At 41.4% G+C, this 17,623-nt stretch overlaps 4 protein-coding genes across 7 annotated transcripts in view; 1 reads left to right on the forward strand and 3 right to left on the reverse strand.

Annotated features, from left to right (window-relative positions):
- LOC108095526 (tyrosine-protein phosphatase 10D) overlaps positions 1-6,322 on the reverse strand; it is a 52,406-nt gene extending 46,084 nt beyond the window's left edge. For all 4 annotated transcript variants that reach the window (XM_017196648.2, XM_017196647.2, XM_017196644.2 and 1 more), the window contains exons 1-2: positions 5,996-6,322; positions 4,153-4,572 (exon numbers count right to left, since the gene is read on the reverse strand). In XM_017196648.2, the coding sequence (XP_017052137.1) occupies positions 4,153-4,266 (114 nt within the window). In that variant the 5' untranslated portion in view covers positions 4,267-4,572; positions 5,996-6,322. The remainder of the gene's footprint in view (positions 1-4,152; positions 4,573-5,995) is intronic.
- A 1,039-nt stretch (positions 6,323-7,361) lies between these two features.
- Positions 7,362-12,537, reverse strand: LOC108095586. The gene is made up of 2 exons (XM_017196749.2): positions 10,519-12,537; positions 7,362-10,450 (listed from the first exon to the last, which is right to left on the reverse strand). The coding sequence occupies exons 1-2, from the start codon at positions 11,791-11,793 to the stop codon at positions 9,602-9,604; spliced, it is 2,124 nt and encodes a 707-aa protein (XP_017052238.1). The 5' UTR covers positions 11,794-12,537; the 3' UTR covers positions 7,362-9,601.
- Positions 12,538-13,300: 763 nt separating this feature from the next.
- On the forward strand, positions 13,301-13,946 carry LOC108095592 (replication protein A 14 kDa subunit). Its single transcript, XM_017196755.1, has 2 exons — positions 13,301-13,628; positions 13,699-13,946. The coding sequence occupies exons 1-2, from the start codon at positions 13,392-13,394 to the stop codon at positions 13,798-13,800; spliced, it is 339 nt and encodes a 112-aa protein (XP_017052244.1). The 5' UTR covers positions 13,301-13,391; the 3' UTR covers positions 13,801-13,946.
- A 299-nt stretch (positions 13,947-14,245) lies between these two features.
- Positions 14,246-17,387, reverse strand: LOC108095591 (ATP-binding cassette sub-family F member 1). Its single transcript, XM_043207369.1, has 3 exons — positions 17,314-17,387; positions 16,101-17,239; positions 14,246-16,038 (listed from the first exon to the last, which is right to left on the reverse strand). The coding sequence occupies exons 1-3, from the start codon at positions 17,385-17,387 to the stop codon at positions 14,420-14,422; spliced, it is 2,832 nt and encodes a 943-aa protein (XP_043063304.1). The 3' UTR covers positions 14,246-14,419.
- Positions 17,388-17,623: the final 236 nt, after the last annotated feature.

Raw genomic sequence — 17,623 nt, forward strand, 5'->3', positions numbered from 1 at the left:
AAAGTTGAGGTAATCATAAATGGAACCGAGGATTATTAAAAAAAAGAGCGCATTCAAAGGATATTGTTAAATAGGGATTCAACTCGAGTTAATAAGTATTATTCATAATATTCATAATGTTTCAATAGGTAATAAAAAGTTGTTTTTTTGCTCATAGTTTTGTAATAAACGAATTCGTGACTCTCAAAATAATTACAGCTTACGTATAAAGTATAAACGTATATTTTTAGTTGACTGCAGGGCTTAAGTAAAGTACACACGAATCTTAGGGGTTTTATTTTCTGTTACAAAATGGATTAAACTTTAAAGAGCACATAATCCAGACATATGTTGTCATTCTATTTTGGTCTACTTTCGGCCACGAGATTTCAGCTCTTCAAATGCGCCAAGTCATTTTATCGACCTTTTGCTGCAGCAGCGAGTAAGCGTAATTAGTGAGCAGACATATTTTCGTGTAACAAAGTTTTCGCATACACGAAACTATATGACTTTCATAATGCTCAAGTGGGCGGCAGGATCTGGTGCAGTCAGTCGTCAGTCTCCTTCCGGCCTCGCCCTCGATTTGTACCGCTCGTACAGTATACTTACGATAATAAGAACTCCCCTCTTCAGGGCAGATGAAAGAAACCTCCCCAGTTATGATTCATGTCTACGGTAAACTAAATATTAAGTGACTTCATATAGAGCACACCCACCCACCCACACACAAGCACATACAGACCAGGTTAAAAAAATATAAGCTTACGTATAAATGTTGATAGGATTGATCAGATATTCCAAAAAGCAAAAAAAAAAAATGTAAATCAATTTTAACCATTTTCCTAAAAAGGTTATTATGGAATTTAATAAAACTTTACAGAAACCTCAACTAAATCAATTTCCCTAGGATTATACTAACTCTTTAAATAGGTACAGAATATAGAAAAATTTCTCTGATTGCTTCAAAAACAATTTCAAAATAATTATATCAAATAATTAATTAGGTAAAAACTTTTTTCTAACAAATGTTCCCTTTATTGTTGGGTTATTATATAATATTTGTAAACTTTTTTCCTCGCCGCTGCTGTGCACAACTCGATATATAAATTTATATGTGCCTTTATATAGCGAGAGTTCTGCGGAAAAGTCACCCTCGAAGTGGGTGAGCCGAAAAGTGCCTCACGGGAACAAACACCGTTAGAGCAATTTTCGTTTTCGGTTCTTTTCTGGCTTTTGTTGCAGGACAATGAAGAATTCGGAGTGGGCCAAATATTTCCCCCTTTCCGAAATTCCCCGCCTACCCTTTTTTTCCAATCAGAAACTATACTCGAAAAGTAGAGAAGAGGGTTGCCAACGATTCCTTCTGGCATTAATCGATCAGTGAAATAAAAACCGAAGGCGAAAATGGATCGAGTTGGCATTCCCCCTTCGGCCAACTATATTTTCTTTGCAGCTACATTATCTCTGCGTTTTCTTTTCGATTTTTCCTATTTTGGATTTCGCATTTTGATGTTGCATTTCCGGCATTCGACTCTATTTTCAGTTTCTGTTTGATGTTTGCCAGCGAGACGAGGTGGTAACTCATCAAAAAATATTGTTGCTAGATATTTTTAAGACTTCTGGCAAATATCAGAATCCGCGGAACCAAAGAACGAGTGGAGTTATAAATCATTAAGTTTGAATTCTAGTTCCTTAAAAGGTTGAACAATTTTTCCAGAAAAACTTTAAATCCTGTTGGGAAATATTAGTTAGCTTCGACACAACCTTGGAATTTTTTTTTTGCATACTTAACTGACTCACTTTTGTTCCACTTGAACGCGTATCGCTAATCTCGAATAAGATCAATTAGTCATGCCGACCGGGGGTTAATAAGCCCAAGCACAACTTGGCTTAATTGTTACTTAATTTATGCACATTTTTCAAGTCAAATTGGGTTTATGTTGTGGGCAAGACACACAAAGGGGTATTCTATAGCAGAGGAAGGGGTGAAAACCTGAGTGTTTTGGTGTCAATTGCATGACAGTGCAGGGTTGCATTTAATTGCCATCCTGCACTGACTTCTTACCACCTTTTCCTTCTCGAGAGTGTTCTTCTTTCTGGCGAAAGTCTGGACAAAGTTCTCCCCACTTTCCTGTTTTTGTTTCTGTTACGGTTGACACGTGTCCTTAAACATGGAATGGGTGTGGCTTTCCCCGTCGTTTCTGTTTTTATTTTTGGGGGGGAGTGTGAGAATATTGGGCGCATATCTGCGTTGTGCATCTTGGGATTCTGCCCTGCATTTAATTGCCCAGCACTTCCGTATTTTCCCAGTCGCAGACTCTTACCGGAATCGTAATTGTTTTTAATTATTTCTGTAAGCCTCATTTCTCGCATCATTTAAGCCGGCTTCAGTGTTTTTATCTGCGGCATACCAACAACTTTGATTTTATATTTAATAATTTTTAACAACAACAAGTTAACGAAAATGTTATTTTTCTTTCATTATCATTTCTTTGATTTCAATCTGAAATACCAATAAATTTTCTTCGCAATTTTATCATTTTTTAAGAAAAACTATCTGATGTAAGTGAACTTGCATTTATGAATGCCTTCATATTATTCGTGTTTATTATTTGACTGGAACGTGACTTCTGGCCACCAGCAACGAAATAAGTTAAGATTGTATGTGACAAAACGGCAAATATTTCTAGCCATTTATCGGTGCAGCAAAACAAATAAAAAAACCAACCGATGGAACAACTGAAACAACTAGAAAACCAATTGAAATGGATCTCCCGGGAAACAATTGGTTAGTTTTTTTTTTTTTTTTTTTTATAAATAGAAGGGAAATATTTTGGGGAGCAGTAGTCGTTACGCGCCAACAATTTTGTTAAGCAAATAAAAACAAGCGAATAAAAAAAAATTCGTCAATGTAAAACGAAACTGAAATCGAATTCGAACCGGTTCGCTGCCGGCTTAGAATTCATGTCAAGTCGGTCCCGCATCTGTAATCAATAATTACCAGTGGTATCCAGTTCATTTAGAATACAGATCGACTTCAATAAAATGAAAATAGTTCTACACACAAACTAAGCCCAGGGATAAACAGTATTGAATAACGTACGTCGACTACTTTTACAGCGATTTGTGTTTACTATTCTTTTGAAAATAGAAAAAAAAATAGTGGCTAAAGCTATTAGCCATTATTTGTTTGCTTTGTGTTGCTGCCTTTATGAAAATGGAGTTCGTGCATAACTGCAAAAGTCGAATACGATTAAGAAAATTGCAAGTCTTACCGATTTCATCACTAAAAATTGGGGATGCACAAAATCAGGTAATCGGTTATGAAATTATTGTTATGCAAAACAGAAACCGTTACCGATTCGGCACGAGGTATCAATTAAAAATATTGCCCACGTGATTAAATACAGATAAACAAAAAATGCATTTCAATTCTGGTTCTTAACTATTTTTCCCCCAATAAATACAGAATACAAGTGATATAGCTTAAGCTATATACAAAACTAGATACACAGATAGATTATTAAATGCAAAATGCATTTCGGTTTCTATCTCTCTCAAACTTGACTTGAGATACAAGATACTAAATCTTGTTTGATTACTCTTGCTTTTGAATTGATTTTCCTTTTGTTTGTGGCTCCTCAAGGTCTTTGATTGAGGGGGAGTTTGTTTGTCTTTAGAGCTCCCAAACAAAGGGACAAATACATCCGCATGAACAATAACGAAAGGCAAACACGATGCGAAATAATTGAATTTAATTAACATGGGAAAAGACCAAAGACAAAAACGAAGATGATTTCCATGAGGGTTAAAAGTATGGGATCTCAAATAAATAAATGAGTAACATGGTCAAATGTTTGCTGAATCTTATGGAATTAATTGACCCAAGTGTAGAAAGTAAATAGAGTAATTTTTTTGTGTTCATTAACTTAATAAAAATGTAGTTCCCGCAATTGAGATTTGTGTTGTTATCTATTTCTTCCATTGAATTCAAGATTTCATACCTAATAAATACAAAGTTGCACCTCTGAGGCCATGAAAAAATTACAAATGTTAAATAAAATTGAAAAAAATGTATTGTTTTATGCTTGGTCAAAGACACACACTACGTTTTGGTTCTATTAATCCGCCCGCAATCGTGTTTTGGCCATATTTGTTGTTTCTTTCGCTTACCTTTAGAGTAAATGCTGCCAGAAATGCTAAACTCCAGAGCCAGCAATGTTGTGGAACGGCTTTTTGCCTTTTGAGTCGGATTCTAGTAGTGGCTTTACTTAGCTGGTACAACATTTTGGGGCCGTCGTTTTGCTGTTGTTTTTGTTGCTTTTTCTGCTCCTGGCTCTCTTTTGTTGTCTGGCTTATTTTTTTTTTTTTTTTGCTTAACTTTTTTGTTTTGTGCGATTTTTGGATTGGTTTTTTGCTAGTTTCTTTCGATTTCGTGCATTTTCAGCGCGAGTTTAGTCTTAACTTTGATTAAATGCATTGTTTTCACAATTTTTTCTCGTCACCACGGTAAATTTTTACATATATTTTACTGGATCCAATTGGTTGAGATTTCAGGTTCAAAATTGATTAAACCATTTTTTTAGTTGTGATCTGCAAGAGAGTTTATGAATATAAATAAAGAGCAATCAAAGAATGAGACACCTACAGATTTGCTGTCTTGCTCTCTACCTGCTATGTTTCCTCTTCTTCTTCTCTGCGACTTTGCGCTTGCGCCAAAAGCTTTTGTGGATTTTTTATATTTTTCTGCGACTTGTTTCGTTATCTTATTGGGTTACTGTCTACATTTCAAATTGATACATGGCTGTTATGGAAATTGCAAAAAATAAAAAAATAAATTGATTGCAAAATTATTAAGAAATTTTGTTGTACAATTTCCTAGAATAAACACTTTATCAGCATTTTTAAAGTCTAAATCGTAAGGTTGGCATTTTAAGTTATGAAAATTTAATTCCAAGAATATATTAATGCAAAATACCCGTTTTATTCAAGTCAGAGAAGCTGGAGGTTTGCTTACTTAATGCATTAATTTTATTTAAATATCAATCGCGGTTGTGTGCTAATTAATTGCACTGTCTCTTGTAGTTGCAAATAAATTGCTTATCAACAACATAGCCTGCTCTGACGTCATTGATATACATATGTATTGAAAAATCGCAATCAGCAAATAAAACAAATAAGCACCAAAAATTAATAAAACTAAAAGGCTCAAAACCAGTTTTGCAAAGTTACACTCTACACAGAACAAAATTAAGAATTTTGTTATAATATAATAAGAAATGTTATTTTTTAGGTTGATTTAAACAGCATTTTCGCATTTTTTTGGAATCAGTTGTTTTTATGATGAGTTTTGGAAAACGAAAGCATTTATTATATATATCCAGTTTTGGCTCTGTGTACTTATGTTATTGTTGTTATCTGTTGTTGCTTTTGGCGCTTGGCAACATTGCCATGCAAAAAAGACCTTCAACTTTGTTGCAAAGAGAGGAAAGAGAGGAGGAGAAGAGCAGATTGATTTGATTGATCTTTTTCTTTTGCCCGAGAGAAAGAGATATAGAGAGAGCGGGAGCTTTATGGATCTCGTCACATAAAATTCGAAAACAAAACAAAACAAGTTTTATTTATCTATTTCTTCACTTCTTATTTATTGTTAAATGTAGGACAAGTTTCTTTACTATGGTTGATAATGTTGTTTAGCAATATATATTGATTGATATTTTAGGGACTTTTTTAAATCAAAACAACAAAAAAAGCCGAAAGAGAACAGGAAGCGGAGAAATTTGCTGCCCAAAAAAAAATTCAAATGAGGCTGCGAGTGTAAGGGAGAAAGCAACGGCATGCCAAAAATGAAATAACAAAATATGTAAAAGCTGCGTAGGTGTTGCTTCTACCTCTCTTGCTCTGTCTCTGTCTGCCCCCATCGCCCCCTCTTCCACACTCGGTCTTTTTCTTTTTTGTTATTATTGTTGCACACACACGCACACACAAACAAACAACTCTCAATTTCTGCTTTTACTTTAAGCTTTATTTCAGCATTTCATACGTTTTCCACGGCGTTTCTCGATTTTCTCATTCAGGACGCCAACAATAAACCAAAATCATTTAAACACTGAAATTTTGTGTATTTTACTATTTTTGTTGTGTTGTCGTTGGTAAAAAAAATAACAAAAAACGAACACACACAGCCGCACGCACACGCAGACACGCGACGGAAACAGACACTGCAAGAGCGGAACACCGTCAAATTTTGCGTTGTTCGAGCGCTTAAATAGGTTTTTATCCGTCCGTCGACGCTCTACTGCACTGCCGTTCGCTCTTCACGAATCATGGTGGAATAAGTACAAGGTGGTCTCAACGGCAACAACGGTAACAATAACTGGGGGTTTCGAAAAATTATCGAATTATCGATATATCGATAATGTTTTTTAAAATTAAGTATTACTGTCGCTATATTTTGGCTCAATTTAAAACCAACGATTAGGCAGTAATTTTCGTCCTGGTTTTCTAATCTGTTTAAAAACACGAGCACAAAACTCGAATCGGTGCAACATAATCGACGGTGGCTGTGGTGGGTTTACACACCCCCGTTTCACAGCTGATGGGTGTGCGAGGAGCAGAGCTATAGCTGCACCTTGAAGCGCGCGGATCCGAAAGGTGTTTTCCAATTGGCACAATTATTTTTAACAAAACTATAAAACCTCCTCTAACTAAATCCTCCTATATTAAGCAATAAAAACTAAACTTTTTAGTTGATAAGATCCAATAAGAATTAAAATTCTCATCTCAGGAAGTTCAAAATTAAATTATTCTTAATACAAAATAATTTGATATGTGTTTTATATAAACGTTGTTTTAATGTAATCTCGCGAAATCAAACAATATATTTAATTTAATTGTTATTGGCAAATATCTAACCGAAAGTCACCTTAACTCAAACTCACCACGAACTCAAGCATCTTCATTTATTGTCTTCAGAATTGCCTGCATTCGATACCACACTTTAATATTCTTTTAAGTTGCAAGTCTCATTTTAAGTTAACTTTAATATTAAGCACGAAGTAAAATATTAAACACTTAATTTGATGGATAATATTTGCTGTACCTCTCTTGTACTCTGTTGGACCTAGTATTAAGGTTAACAGAATAGTTATCTAGTTGGTTGCATGGGCGCCAAAGCCATTCAAACCTACAGTAAGCTAGTTGTACTCTTCTAACAAACATTCATACTCACCATTTCAATCGCCAGGTAAGTTTTCCTATTGGATTATATTTCCCAATTGGCGGTAAATTTGAAAGAATTTGGTAATCCGTATTATAAAGTGTATTGGAAACATTAAGTAAGGTTTCCACATTTTGGATTGTCCCCAAAAAAAGCTGTTCTTTTCATTTATATAATTTATTATTTATTAACGTTTCATCTGCATGAATTTTTATTGATTATTATAATTAATTATTGTTAATTACAGGCTATGTTTTAATTGCTAGAGTTTAGCAAGTTCTAAAAAAGACATTACACATTATTATTCTTACGTAGATTATACCGCTTGACATTTGACATTACATCTAAAGCTAATTACTAAAAAAAAAAAAAAAACGACACAAATTTTGCTTTGTTTTTTTTTTTTTTTTTTTGGGCAAATAACAACGCAAGCAAAAACAAACAAAAATTTAAAGACGGATAAACCAAAAGTGTTTAAAGAGCACAACTCGTTTGAACAAACACTGAACGATTCGCTGGGAAATTAGCATACGACTTTTAATTGAATTACACACTAGACAAACCGAGTAATAATTAAAAATACAAACAAAAAATTGAGCTAAACAAAAAGGTAATAATATATGTATATGCTTAAGTTTATAGCTAGCAGAATTTCGCTATAAAACAAAAAAAATAACGAAACGTGGCCCACCATGCCCCGCGCCACCAAAAACCACCAACCGCCTCATAATTACCACTAAACCCACTTCCCCCCAAAAAAAAAAATTTTATATGTTCTCGCCGATACGCCGGTGATAAGAACGCAACGCCAAGGACAATGGCAAAGGCTTTGATAACAGGCCAGAGCGAGAGGGAATGAGCCATCTCTCTCTCTATCTCTGGCATTGTGAGTATTGAACAACAGTCGAACTTCGCTATGTCGATTTCTATCCCTTTTCAATTTATTATTTCAATTATGTTTATATGTAAGTAATTTATACTCATTTTTGTTGGGAAATTATACAAGATTTTTCGACAGTTAATTATTAACAATGAACAAAAATTAATTTGTTATTTATCATATTTTTATCTAGACAATTAAATTACTTGAATTATCAAATTATTATTAATTCACAATTATATAAAAAGTCTGCTATGTTGTTATAGTTTTTAAAAGGGAATTTAAAGTAATTCCTGCTTATCAGGCTAACGGAAAGTTCGATTAGAGAAGTTCGACTGTTTGCTGTCCTCTATCTCTTTCTAGAAGTGAGATGGTAAACAAAAATCGAGCGTTTAATTTCAATCGATTGCAAAATCGGTTTAACTATTAATGAGTCGTTCTAAGCGTGTTCTAGACTTAGGGCAAAATAAATATATAATTGATTGTTAATTTGTTGTTTTTCTTTTTTGTTGTTGTTTTTTTGTACTCTTTTTACACTGGTGTGTGGGGCAGGGGTTTGGGGGTGGTGATAACAAGGAAATCGGGAAATGGGGTTTAAATTTCAACTAAAACCAAAGCCGAGCACTGATCTACTATTCTAACACACTCATGCACACACACACGCACACGCACTGGCAATCACCCACACATACGTATTTACAAATTAAACGTAATTACATAACGAAGATTATTGATTATGGAACGCATTTAGCAGCACACACCGATCGACGCTTTGACATGTAATCGATCTGTTTCAGATCGAATTATAGTGTAAAATCAGCGATAGCCCATGTCCAAAATGTATCTCTTCTATTACTCAGTTAGAGGCACTTTCTAACGATAATCGTGATCAGATAATTATTACTGCCATAATCTCAAACTAAATGCGCCTCGTCGATTTCGTCGATTCTTCACAAAAACATAGTTATTTTTAAACAACAAGAAAACCGCTTTCAGATATCCGAACAATATGTACAATATAGAAACCTAAGTTTGTTTTTGGTATACAACAAAGAATGCATATTGAACAAGTTAAAAAGTAAGTGCTTAAAACCAGATTTGGCGGGAATCCCTATATAAGTAAGTAAAATTACAGAATCGCTTTGATTACAACTTGTGAGTTCTGTTCGCTTTATATTGGTTGTGTAATTATATACTCAAATGTTGAAAATCTAAAAGCCAGTTGCAAAAATAAATTGTTAGACAAAAAGGGGGTTCTAGGAACCACATTGTTTTTTGGCTGATTTCAAGAAGTGCTTACTCTATTTAATTACATGCTCTGGCTTTCTGAATGAACCTTATCAAATCGATTCAACTTGATGCCTAATCATGCTTACGGTCTCTAAAGACCAAAGATTCGACTGACTTCCTTTTTAGGGGCAGATTATGTTTGTTTTGCTGATATATTTTTGGACATGGCTAATGTATGAACGTCACCGAATGTGGGCTGCCAAACGGCGTCCATTTCCACACCCGTCGGCCCGTCATCGCAGCGTGCTGGTCAGGGTGCGATGCAGGACACTGGGACGCGCGTGGAGCGGCTGTGGCGGCGGCGTATTGCTGTGTGGCTCCGGCGTATCGGGCGCTTCGCCGGCACTCAAGCTGCTGGCCGGCGAAAGTGTGCAGGATGCGGTCTCCGCCTCGCTGAGGCAGCTGCTCAACTGCCGTATCACTCCTTGCGAGACGTTGCTGCGCTCCTTCAGCTGCTCGCGTTGCTTTTGATACTCCTGCTGAAACTTTCGGGCCGCCGTCACATTGACCACACTCACCGACTTCGAGATGGAGTTCTTCACCAACGACGGAGCCGGCGGCACCAAGGCCAAAGTGGGTGCCGTGGGCGATGGCGCCAGCTCCTCGAGGGTCAATGTGTTCGCTGGCGAACTGTAGCCATCGTCCATTAGGCTCTCCATTGGTTGGCCGCCGACCGCATCGCCCGAATCCACACTCTTTTGCAGGTTCTCGATCAGATAAAGCACGATTCTCTCCAGTTGCTGTGGCGCCTGCGAGGCTGGCAAATCGGGACTGCTGCTCTGCGTGGGCATCTCCGCCTTGATGATTGTCGAGAACTTCTCCTTCATCTCCTGCACCTTTTGCCGGCCCGCCTTCTCGTCGAGCAGCGTGTTGACGCAGAGAAAGGAGTGCACCTTATTGGAGCCGCGATCGATCTCCAGAAAGCCCTTCGTATGCAGGTAGATGAAGCGTCCGTTGCGGGACAGCAGACGATAGCAACTCTCGCCGTAATCGCTGTTGCAGTCGTACATCTGCCGCAGAGCAACAATCACCCAGCGGACATCGTCCAAATGCATAAAGCAAAAGGGACTCAGGTTGCGCACCTAATTCGGAATCAAAAGAACAAAGATTAAGAGTCGTCTGCAAAGGGATTTCGTATCCAAAAACGCACCTCATCCTTCATGTAGCCCGCCACCAGGCCAATCCTCTGATCACAGTCGATTATGCTGCCATCGATTAGATGCCTCGTTTGGTATTCCAACTGGTAGGGTTCTGGTTGCCGATAGAAGGTCATGCCACTGACTTCCGTCTCCTCGGCGACGGTGCGTTCTTCCCGCAGAACCCTGGCCATGGCCACCAGGACAATGTCGTTCCCACTGATCCCGTGCAGCGCCGCCTGGGCAATGGCATCGTGTTGCGGCGGCACTGTCGCCGCTTCCGCTGCCACCGCTGCCGCGGCAGCCAGCATATTATTGTTTCTCGAGCGCCGAATCAACTGGGAGACAATGGGATAGTTGGCAGCGGCACCGCCCGTCAGCGAGGAGTCACTGCGGCGAAAGCAGCCGTCGATCTTGACCCGCTCGTAGTGGCGCGTCGCCTCCGCTCGCGTGGAAGCCCTGGCCAATCGGACAGTGAAGCAACGGCGATCGGATCGCAGTCGTTCATCGATGGCCGCCGAATGGGCAATGCTCCGCGGACTGGGCGTTCGTCGGTTGTACGGATGATCCTGCTCCTCATTCTCGTCCTCCTGCTGGTGGTCATCACCCAGGCGATGCTCGTCCATCTCCATTTCCTCCTCCTCCAGATCACTGCCCGATGCGGAAGCCGACGTGGAAGTTGAGTGCTGCTGAGCATTATGACCCGGCTGCTGGTGATGTTGCTGCTGGTAGAACAGGGTCTCAATGTCCCGCGGTATCAGCTGCTGCTTCAGCATGGCCTGATCGTCGGGATGGGTGATCTGCAGCAGGTTCTGGCCGTACAAATCCGACTGACAGTGGCCCAAGAGCTGCTCCACGCTGGAGGAGACCAAAACGATTTGGCCACTGCAGGTCAGGGTAAGGAAACAGCTGTCCAGCAGTTGCATCAGCGTGTCCGTGAGGTGCAGACTGGGATTGGATAGCTCGCCAATGCCGGGCGATGAGCCCGAGCCCTTGAGGATCGGTTTCCGTCGCCGGCGGGAGGCGGACTTGCCAAACACATACTGGAGTCTCAGGCCATGGGTGGCGAATCGCAGGACGGCGGTCTTGTCCAGCCGGCGGGAGGATTCCGCTGCGTGTGGCACCATTGTGGCCAGCTCCTGAATGCTGGCGTTTAGCTTATCCCGCCGCTGTTTCTCGGCGAGATTGCGGGCCTCCCGTCCGTTGGCAGGATCCGAGGAGCTGCTCGATCCTGATCCGGATCCCGATCCCGACCCTGTGCCCGTGTTTCCCGCCTCTGCTGCTGCCATTTTGGCCTTTTCAGCGGCGGTTCGTCCACGCTTTTCCTCTTGGCAAATCCTCGCTTTATGGATTTTCCCCTATTAATTGGCGCCTTGCGGTAAATGAAAATCGTCACTCTCCATAACAGAGTGTACGCTCCGCTCCTCTACGAATTGTATATAAAAGTATATATTTTTTATATTAAACTTTTTTTTTTTAATTTTTTTTGTACTGCTGTTTTTTTGGATTTTGTGTTTGTTGTTTTTGCTGCTGCTTTTAAAGTTTTCAAGGTCTCGCTTATGCTGTGATGTTGTTTTTGTTTTTGCTCTCCTTCCTCCCCTCTCTCTCTTGCTCGTTCGCACACACACACACACACGTCACTCTCACGCAACGTACATATGTTTTCTCTTTTTGCTTTCGTACTTTTCCACTTGCTTTTAGTCTTATTATTACTATTATTTGTTTTCCTATTTATTTATGCGTTTCGCCTTGTAGTTTTTTTTTTCTCCGTTTTGCCTTTTTTTTGATTGCGTTGCGAATCTGAATCTCCTGGTTATTGTTTTTGTTGTTGCTGCTGCTGGCGTTGTTGTTTTTGTGCTTATTTTTTATGCCCGTGATGAGGTAAGAGCGGAGGGCGGGGATCGTTTTTACAACGCACTTGCTGCTTGCACTAGTTTTTGTTTATCTTAAGTGATTAATTGTTTATTTTTAACATTTATTTTATAACAATAAACATTGGTGCGTTTGGCCAGGCTAAAAACTATCGATACGTATATCGATCTAACGGGTTGCCCCGCTAAAATCAGCAGTTTCATACCACTCCGCATTTTCGGTCAGCCTAGGTCATTCTGCATGGTATCGATGTTTTTACTGTCATTTTATGGGGAATTTTGAATAACTTCAAAATTTTAAAAAGTTAATTTTTAAACCTGAAAACATCTTACAATATTTTGAAAGAATCAACCATTGGAAAAAAAATTATGGTAAAAGTGTGCTTGAGGGGCTTTTGCTGAAAATGGGCTAGGAATTTTGTTGGTTTTAAGAGCTACCTTGGGACCTAAACATTAATAAAAAAGTTGCGGAGAGCTTGATTTCTAATTATTGTGGACGAAGAGTGCTGCAAATGTGTGAAAAGTTTAAAAACAAAAAAAAAATAATAACTTCACCATGACAGGCACTGAAAATTTAAGAAGTGAACGCTGTAAAGATTGCGAAATGATCCAGAAACGCTACGGCCAGTTTCTTTTTTATAATTTTTATAAAAAAATAATTAGAAATCACGATCTGCGGCACTTTTTCATTCATGTTTAGGTCCCAAGGTAGCGCTTAAAAAAAAATCCTATCCCATTTTTAGCAAAAACCCCTAAAGCACAATTTAACCAAAGTTATTTAATTTATCAAACAATATATACTAATATATAAATGGCCGATTGTGACATCCCATAACAAATAATGTTTTAAGCACCATATGTTTTGAATATAAAAAAGCATATTTAAATAACATCGATAGTTCACTCAGCTATCGAATTTTTCATCGATGGCTTGACAGCTCTATTGGCGCTCTTTCTTGTTTACGGCATTTTATTTCTGCTGAATTTCGCAAACTTCGCAAATTAATCTAAAAGCAATGGACCCCTTTGATCCACGTTCGATTGTTAACGGCGGAATGCTGAAGCAGTTTTCCGGCCAAACCGTGAGCATAATGGTGCGCGTGGAAAGCGTGGCGGGATCCACTTTGCTGGCCAGTTCCACGGACAACCACAAGCTGAAGATCAACCTGCCGGGCGAACTCGGTGCCGCCGACGGAGCCTGGGTGGAGGTGATTGGAGTGCCGCATGGGGCAGACACCATCAGAGCCAAGGAGGTGGGTGCAATTGCTCAATGGAGTTCTATTTGAAAGCTACAAGGTTTTAAACACTATTCTCATCTTTCAGGTCATTGAATTTGGCGGCGAGAACATCGACTTCGATAAAGATGGCTACAATGGATTGAGCCACCTGATCAACAATGTCAAAGCCTTTTATCGCAGCGGCTAAGAATCTATTATCCTCTTAAGTCCATTAATATATAAGTATTATATGTAGGTTTAATCCTCTTATCACATTTTTTTTTTGCCGCTCTCAAATACTTTTCAACCTGCTTGAATAAAATTTAAAATTGAGCAATTGTTTGCTTTACTACATATTATTGTGTTTATACAATTTCCGGCCAACTCAAATATAAAATTGCTTTTGATTTTGTTATGGTAAGAATTCGTTCTTTCAGTTGATGGCAATAAGCCATTAAACTTTCCACAAGGTTATTTCCAAATTCAAAAGAAATTATATTTAAAACCCAAAAACATTCTTATTTTTGAGCAACTAATAAATATTTAAGCATAAACAAACAAATCTTTGAAATGTATTAAATAATATATTCAATTGATAACACCTCCTACGGTTCCCCTATTTTCTATAAATATTGATAAGAAAAGAACGCAACTCTTGTGTAATAACATTTACTTTCACAATTTGTTATTGTATATATGTTGGTATAAAAAGGCTAACTAGCGGATAAACCATTCAACAGTTGAACAATTAACATAGTGCGAGCCGGCTGACGAGATGATATCCTGTGGTGTGGAGGACTCGAAGTCCGTGACCAAGAACGCGAGGGTTATTGCAGCACAGCCGCATTGGCCACCACGCTGGGATTGTTGACCACCTCGCCCAGCGAATCGAGCACCTCCTTCCTGTAGTCGTCGAACTCCCCGTCGATCTCGTTGATCGACTGATCCTCAATCACGTACAGAGTGCAGCCCGTCTCACGGATCAATCGCTCGTCGTGGGAGACGATAATAACGCCGCCTTCGTACTCGTTGATGGCCTCCGCCAAGGCATCGATACTCTCGATATCCAGGTTATTGGTCGGCTCATCGAGAATCAACACATCCGGAGCACTCAGACAGAGTTCGGCGAGGGCCACGCGAGCCTTTTGACCGCCGGAAAGATCCTTCATCTTGATGGTGTGCGCATGACTAACGAGACCAAAGGAACCCAACGCCTTGCGCGCCTTTTCGTGCGGCAAATTGAACAGGCGCTGCAGATACTCCGCAGCCGATTCCTCAGCCGTGAGATGCTCGCCGGAGTGCTGATCGAAGCGGCCGACATGCAGCCGATGATTCTTGCGCTGCTCACCCTCCTGCGGCTCCAGTTCGCCGAGGAGCAGCTTTAGGAACGTGGATTTGCCCACACCATTGGGTCCGACGATGGCCACACGACTCGTGAGATCGATACCAAAGTCGGCCTTGATGAATAGAGGCTTTTGTCCCGGGAACGCGAAGGTCACGTTGTGCACACCCAAAATGGGCGGCTGGAGTTGCGATGGCTCCGGGAAACGGAACTTGACAATGTATTCCTTGGGCCTGGCCAGCAGCTCCTGCGGTCCCTCATCCTCGTCCTGTTTCTGCTGCTTCGACTTGTTCTTCTCCTGCTTCCGCGTGAGCGACTCCTTTTGCTTCTTCTCCGCCGCCTTCTTCGACTGACCGTGGGCCTTCAGCTCGCGCAGACGCTTCTCCTGCTTCTCGTACTCCTTGATCATCTCGCGACGCTTCTGCACGTACATCTTCTTGAACATCGAGTAGTTGCCCTTGTAGTACTGCAGTTTCTTTTGGTCCAAGTGAATAATCTCGTTGCACACGTTGTCCAAGAAACTCTGGTCGTGGGACACAATCAAGAGGGTCTTCTTCCAGCCCTGCAGATAGTTGTCCAGCCAGATGACAGCGTTAAGGTCCAAGTGATTGGTCGGCTCGTCGAGCATGAGGAGCGTGGGCTCCAGATACAGAGCTCGGGCCAGGGAGACTCTCATGCGCCAGCCACCGGAGAACTTGTTGGTGGGCCGGTCCTGCATCTCCTTGCTGAAACCCAAACCGGCCAGGATTCTCCGGGCACGCGCTTCTGCCGAGTAAGCGCCAATGGCTTTCAGCTCCGCGAACGTATCGTTGAGCTCCTCCTGAACACTCAAATCCCCAGCAGCAAACTGTTTCTCCAAATCATCAGCCTTCTTCAGCATCTCTGTGCGTCGCACGTCCGCTTCGAGGATCGTATCGATGGCCGTCTTGTCGGTGGCCACCACTTCCTGTTCGCAGAGCAGCACATCAATGTTGGGCGGTATGGCGAAGGCACGGGTGGCAATATGCCGGAGCAGCGTGGTCTTGCCGTGTCCATTGGGACCCACCAAGCCATAGCGACGTCCGTGGGCAATCAACAAATTGGCGTTCACAAACAAATCGTTACCTAATTAAAGTACAAATGATAAATATGCATTACGCCATGGAAAGGCCACGAAGATGACTCACCCTTGGCAGAGATGGTAAAATTCTCGATCTTGATGTCCACGGCGTGCTCCAAAGCTGCTTGTTGACCGGCGCTCTTCTGCACCTGCGACATGGTGAAATTGTTGTCCAGATCCGAGTGCCCAGCGCCGCCCTTCTTGGTCATCAGCTCCATTTGGCGTTCGTATTCCTGCTGCTTCTTTTGCTTCTTCTTCTCCTTGTGGGTGAGCCGCTTCTCCTTGGTCTCCTTGCTGTCCTCGGACTTGGGCTCGTCCTCGGCTTCGGCTTCTGCCTCAGCTTCCGGTTCGGGTTCCACGATAGCTTCCGGTTCTGGTTGCTTTTCAGGGGTCTTCTCCTTGAGACTCACTGCAGCCACCTTTTCGCTGAGCACTTGCTCCACCTTCTGCTCCTCCACCTCCTTTTCGGGCTGCTCGTCCTCATCCTCAAGCTCCTCCTCGTCCTCGCTCACTGGCAGTTTCTGCTTCTGCTGTTGCTGCTTTTTCTTGGACTTTTTCGACGCCGGCTTGTTGGATAGCTGCTCCTCCTCCTCCTCGTCCTCCTCATCTGGCAGATCCTCGAGGGCCTCCTCTTCATCTTCATCCTCGCTCATGGCGAACTTGTTCTTCTGCTGCTGCTGCTTCTTCTTGGACTTCTTGGAAGCGGGCTTGGCGGCCACGACGATCTCCTCCTCCTCCTCGTCCTCGGGTTCGTCCAAATCCACCTCGGCCACCTCTTCGTCGGAGAAATCATCGTTCTTCTTTTTGTTCTTCTTGTTTTTCTTGCTCGGCGGTGGCTTTTTGGCAGCTGGCTTCGATGCAGGCGCCTCATCGTCGTCATCCTCATCCTGGTTGGGCAAACCCTTCGCTGGCTTCTCATCCTCGTCGCTCCAGTCGTCGTTCTTTTTGCCCTTCTTCCCCTTCTTCGTCTGCTTCTTGCCCTGCTGCTGTTTGCTCTGATTCGAGGAGGCTATGCTCTCCAGATCCTCGTTGTCGCGACTCTTGGGCGCGACATCCTCATCACTGGAATCGCCGCCGCCCCCTCGCTTGCCCTTCTTGCCACCACCCTTCTTGGTCGTCGGCGGCGCCTTCTTCTCTTGCACTTTCTCCAACTGCTCGTCGTCGTCATCGAAGCGCTCCTTCTTTTTCCCCTGGCCTTGGACATTTCTGCACGGGGTATTAACTATATTATATGGCACAAGGATCGCATGGGCAAACGGCAAACTCACCGAATTGATCACAGATTACTTTCGCCGCCTTCGGATTTCACGTGCAGAGCTGGCAATAGTATATAGGTATGTAGTACGGGCGACATACATACATACGTACAACCAGTTGTGTTGACCAGGGCTGATTGGCACGCGGTATTTTTGGGGCTGACGGCTATCTGGTATTTTTGGGGCTGAGGGATTGCAGTGTGGTTTTAATTGGAGCTATTCATGGGTTGGATTTTAAAATCAACTCGTCGTTAGATGATTTCTCAATTTCGCAACATATTAAACAAATCAAAAGCGTAGCTTAAAACCAAAATTTTTTTCAGAGCTTTGTTTT

This window comes from Drosophila ficusphila, unplaced genomic scaffold (genome assembly GCF_018152265.1).
Source record: "Drosophila ficusphila isolate 14025-0441.05 unplaced genomic scaffold, ASM1815226v1 contig_198, whole genome shotgun sequence".
In the NCBI taxonomy this organism is placed as follows: Eukaryota; Metazoa; Arthropoda; class Insecta; order Diptera; family Drosophilidae; genus Drosophila; species Drosophila ficusphila.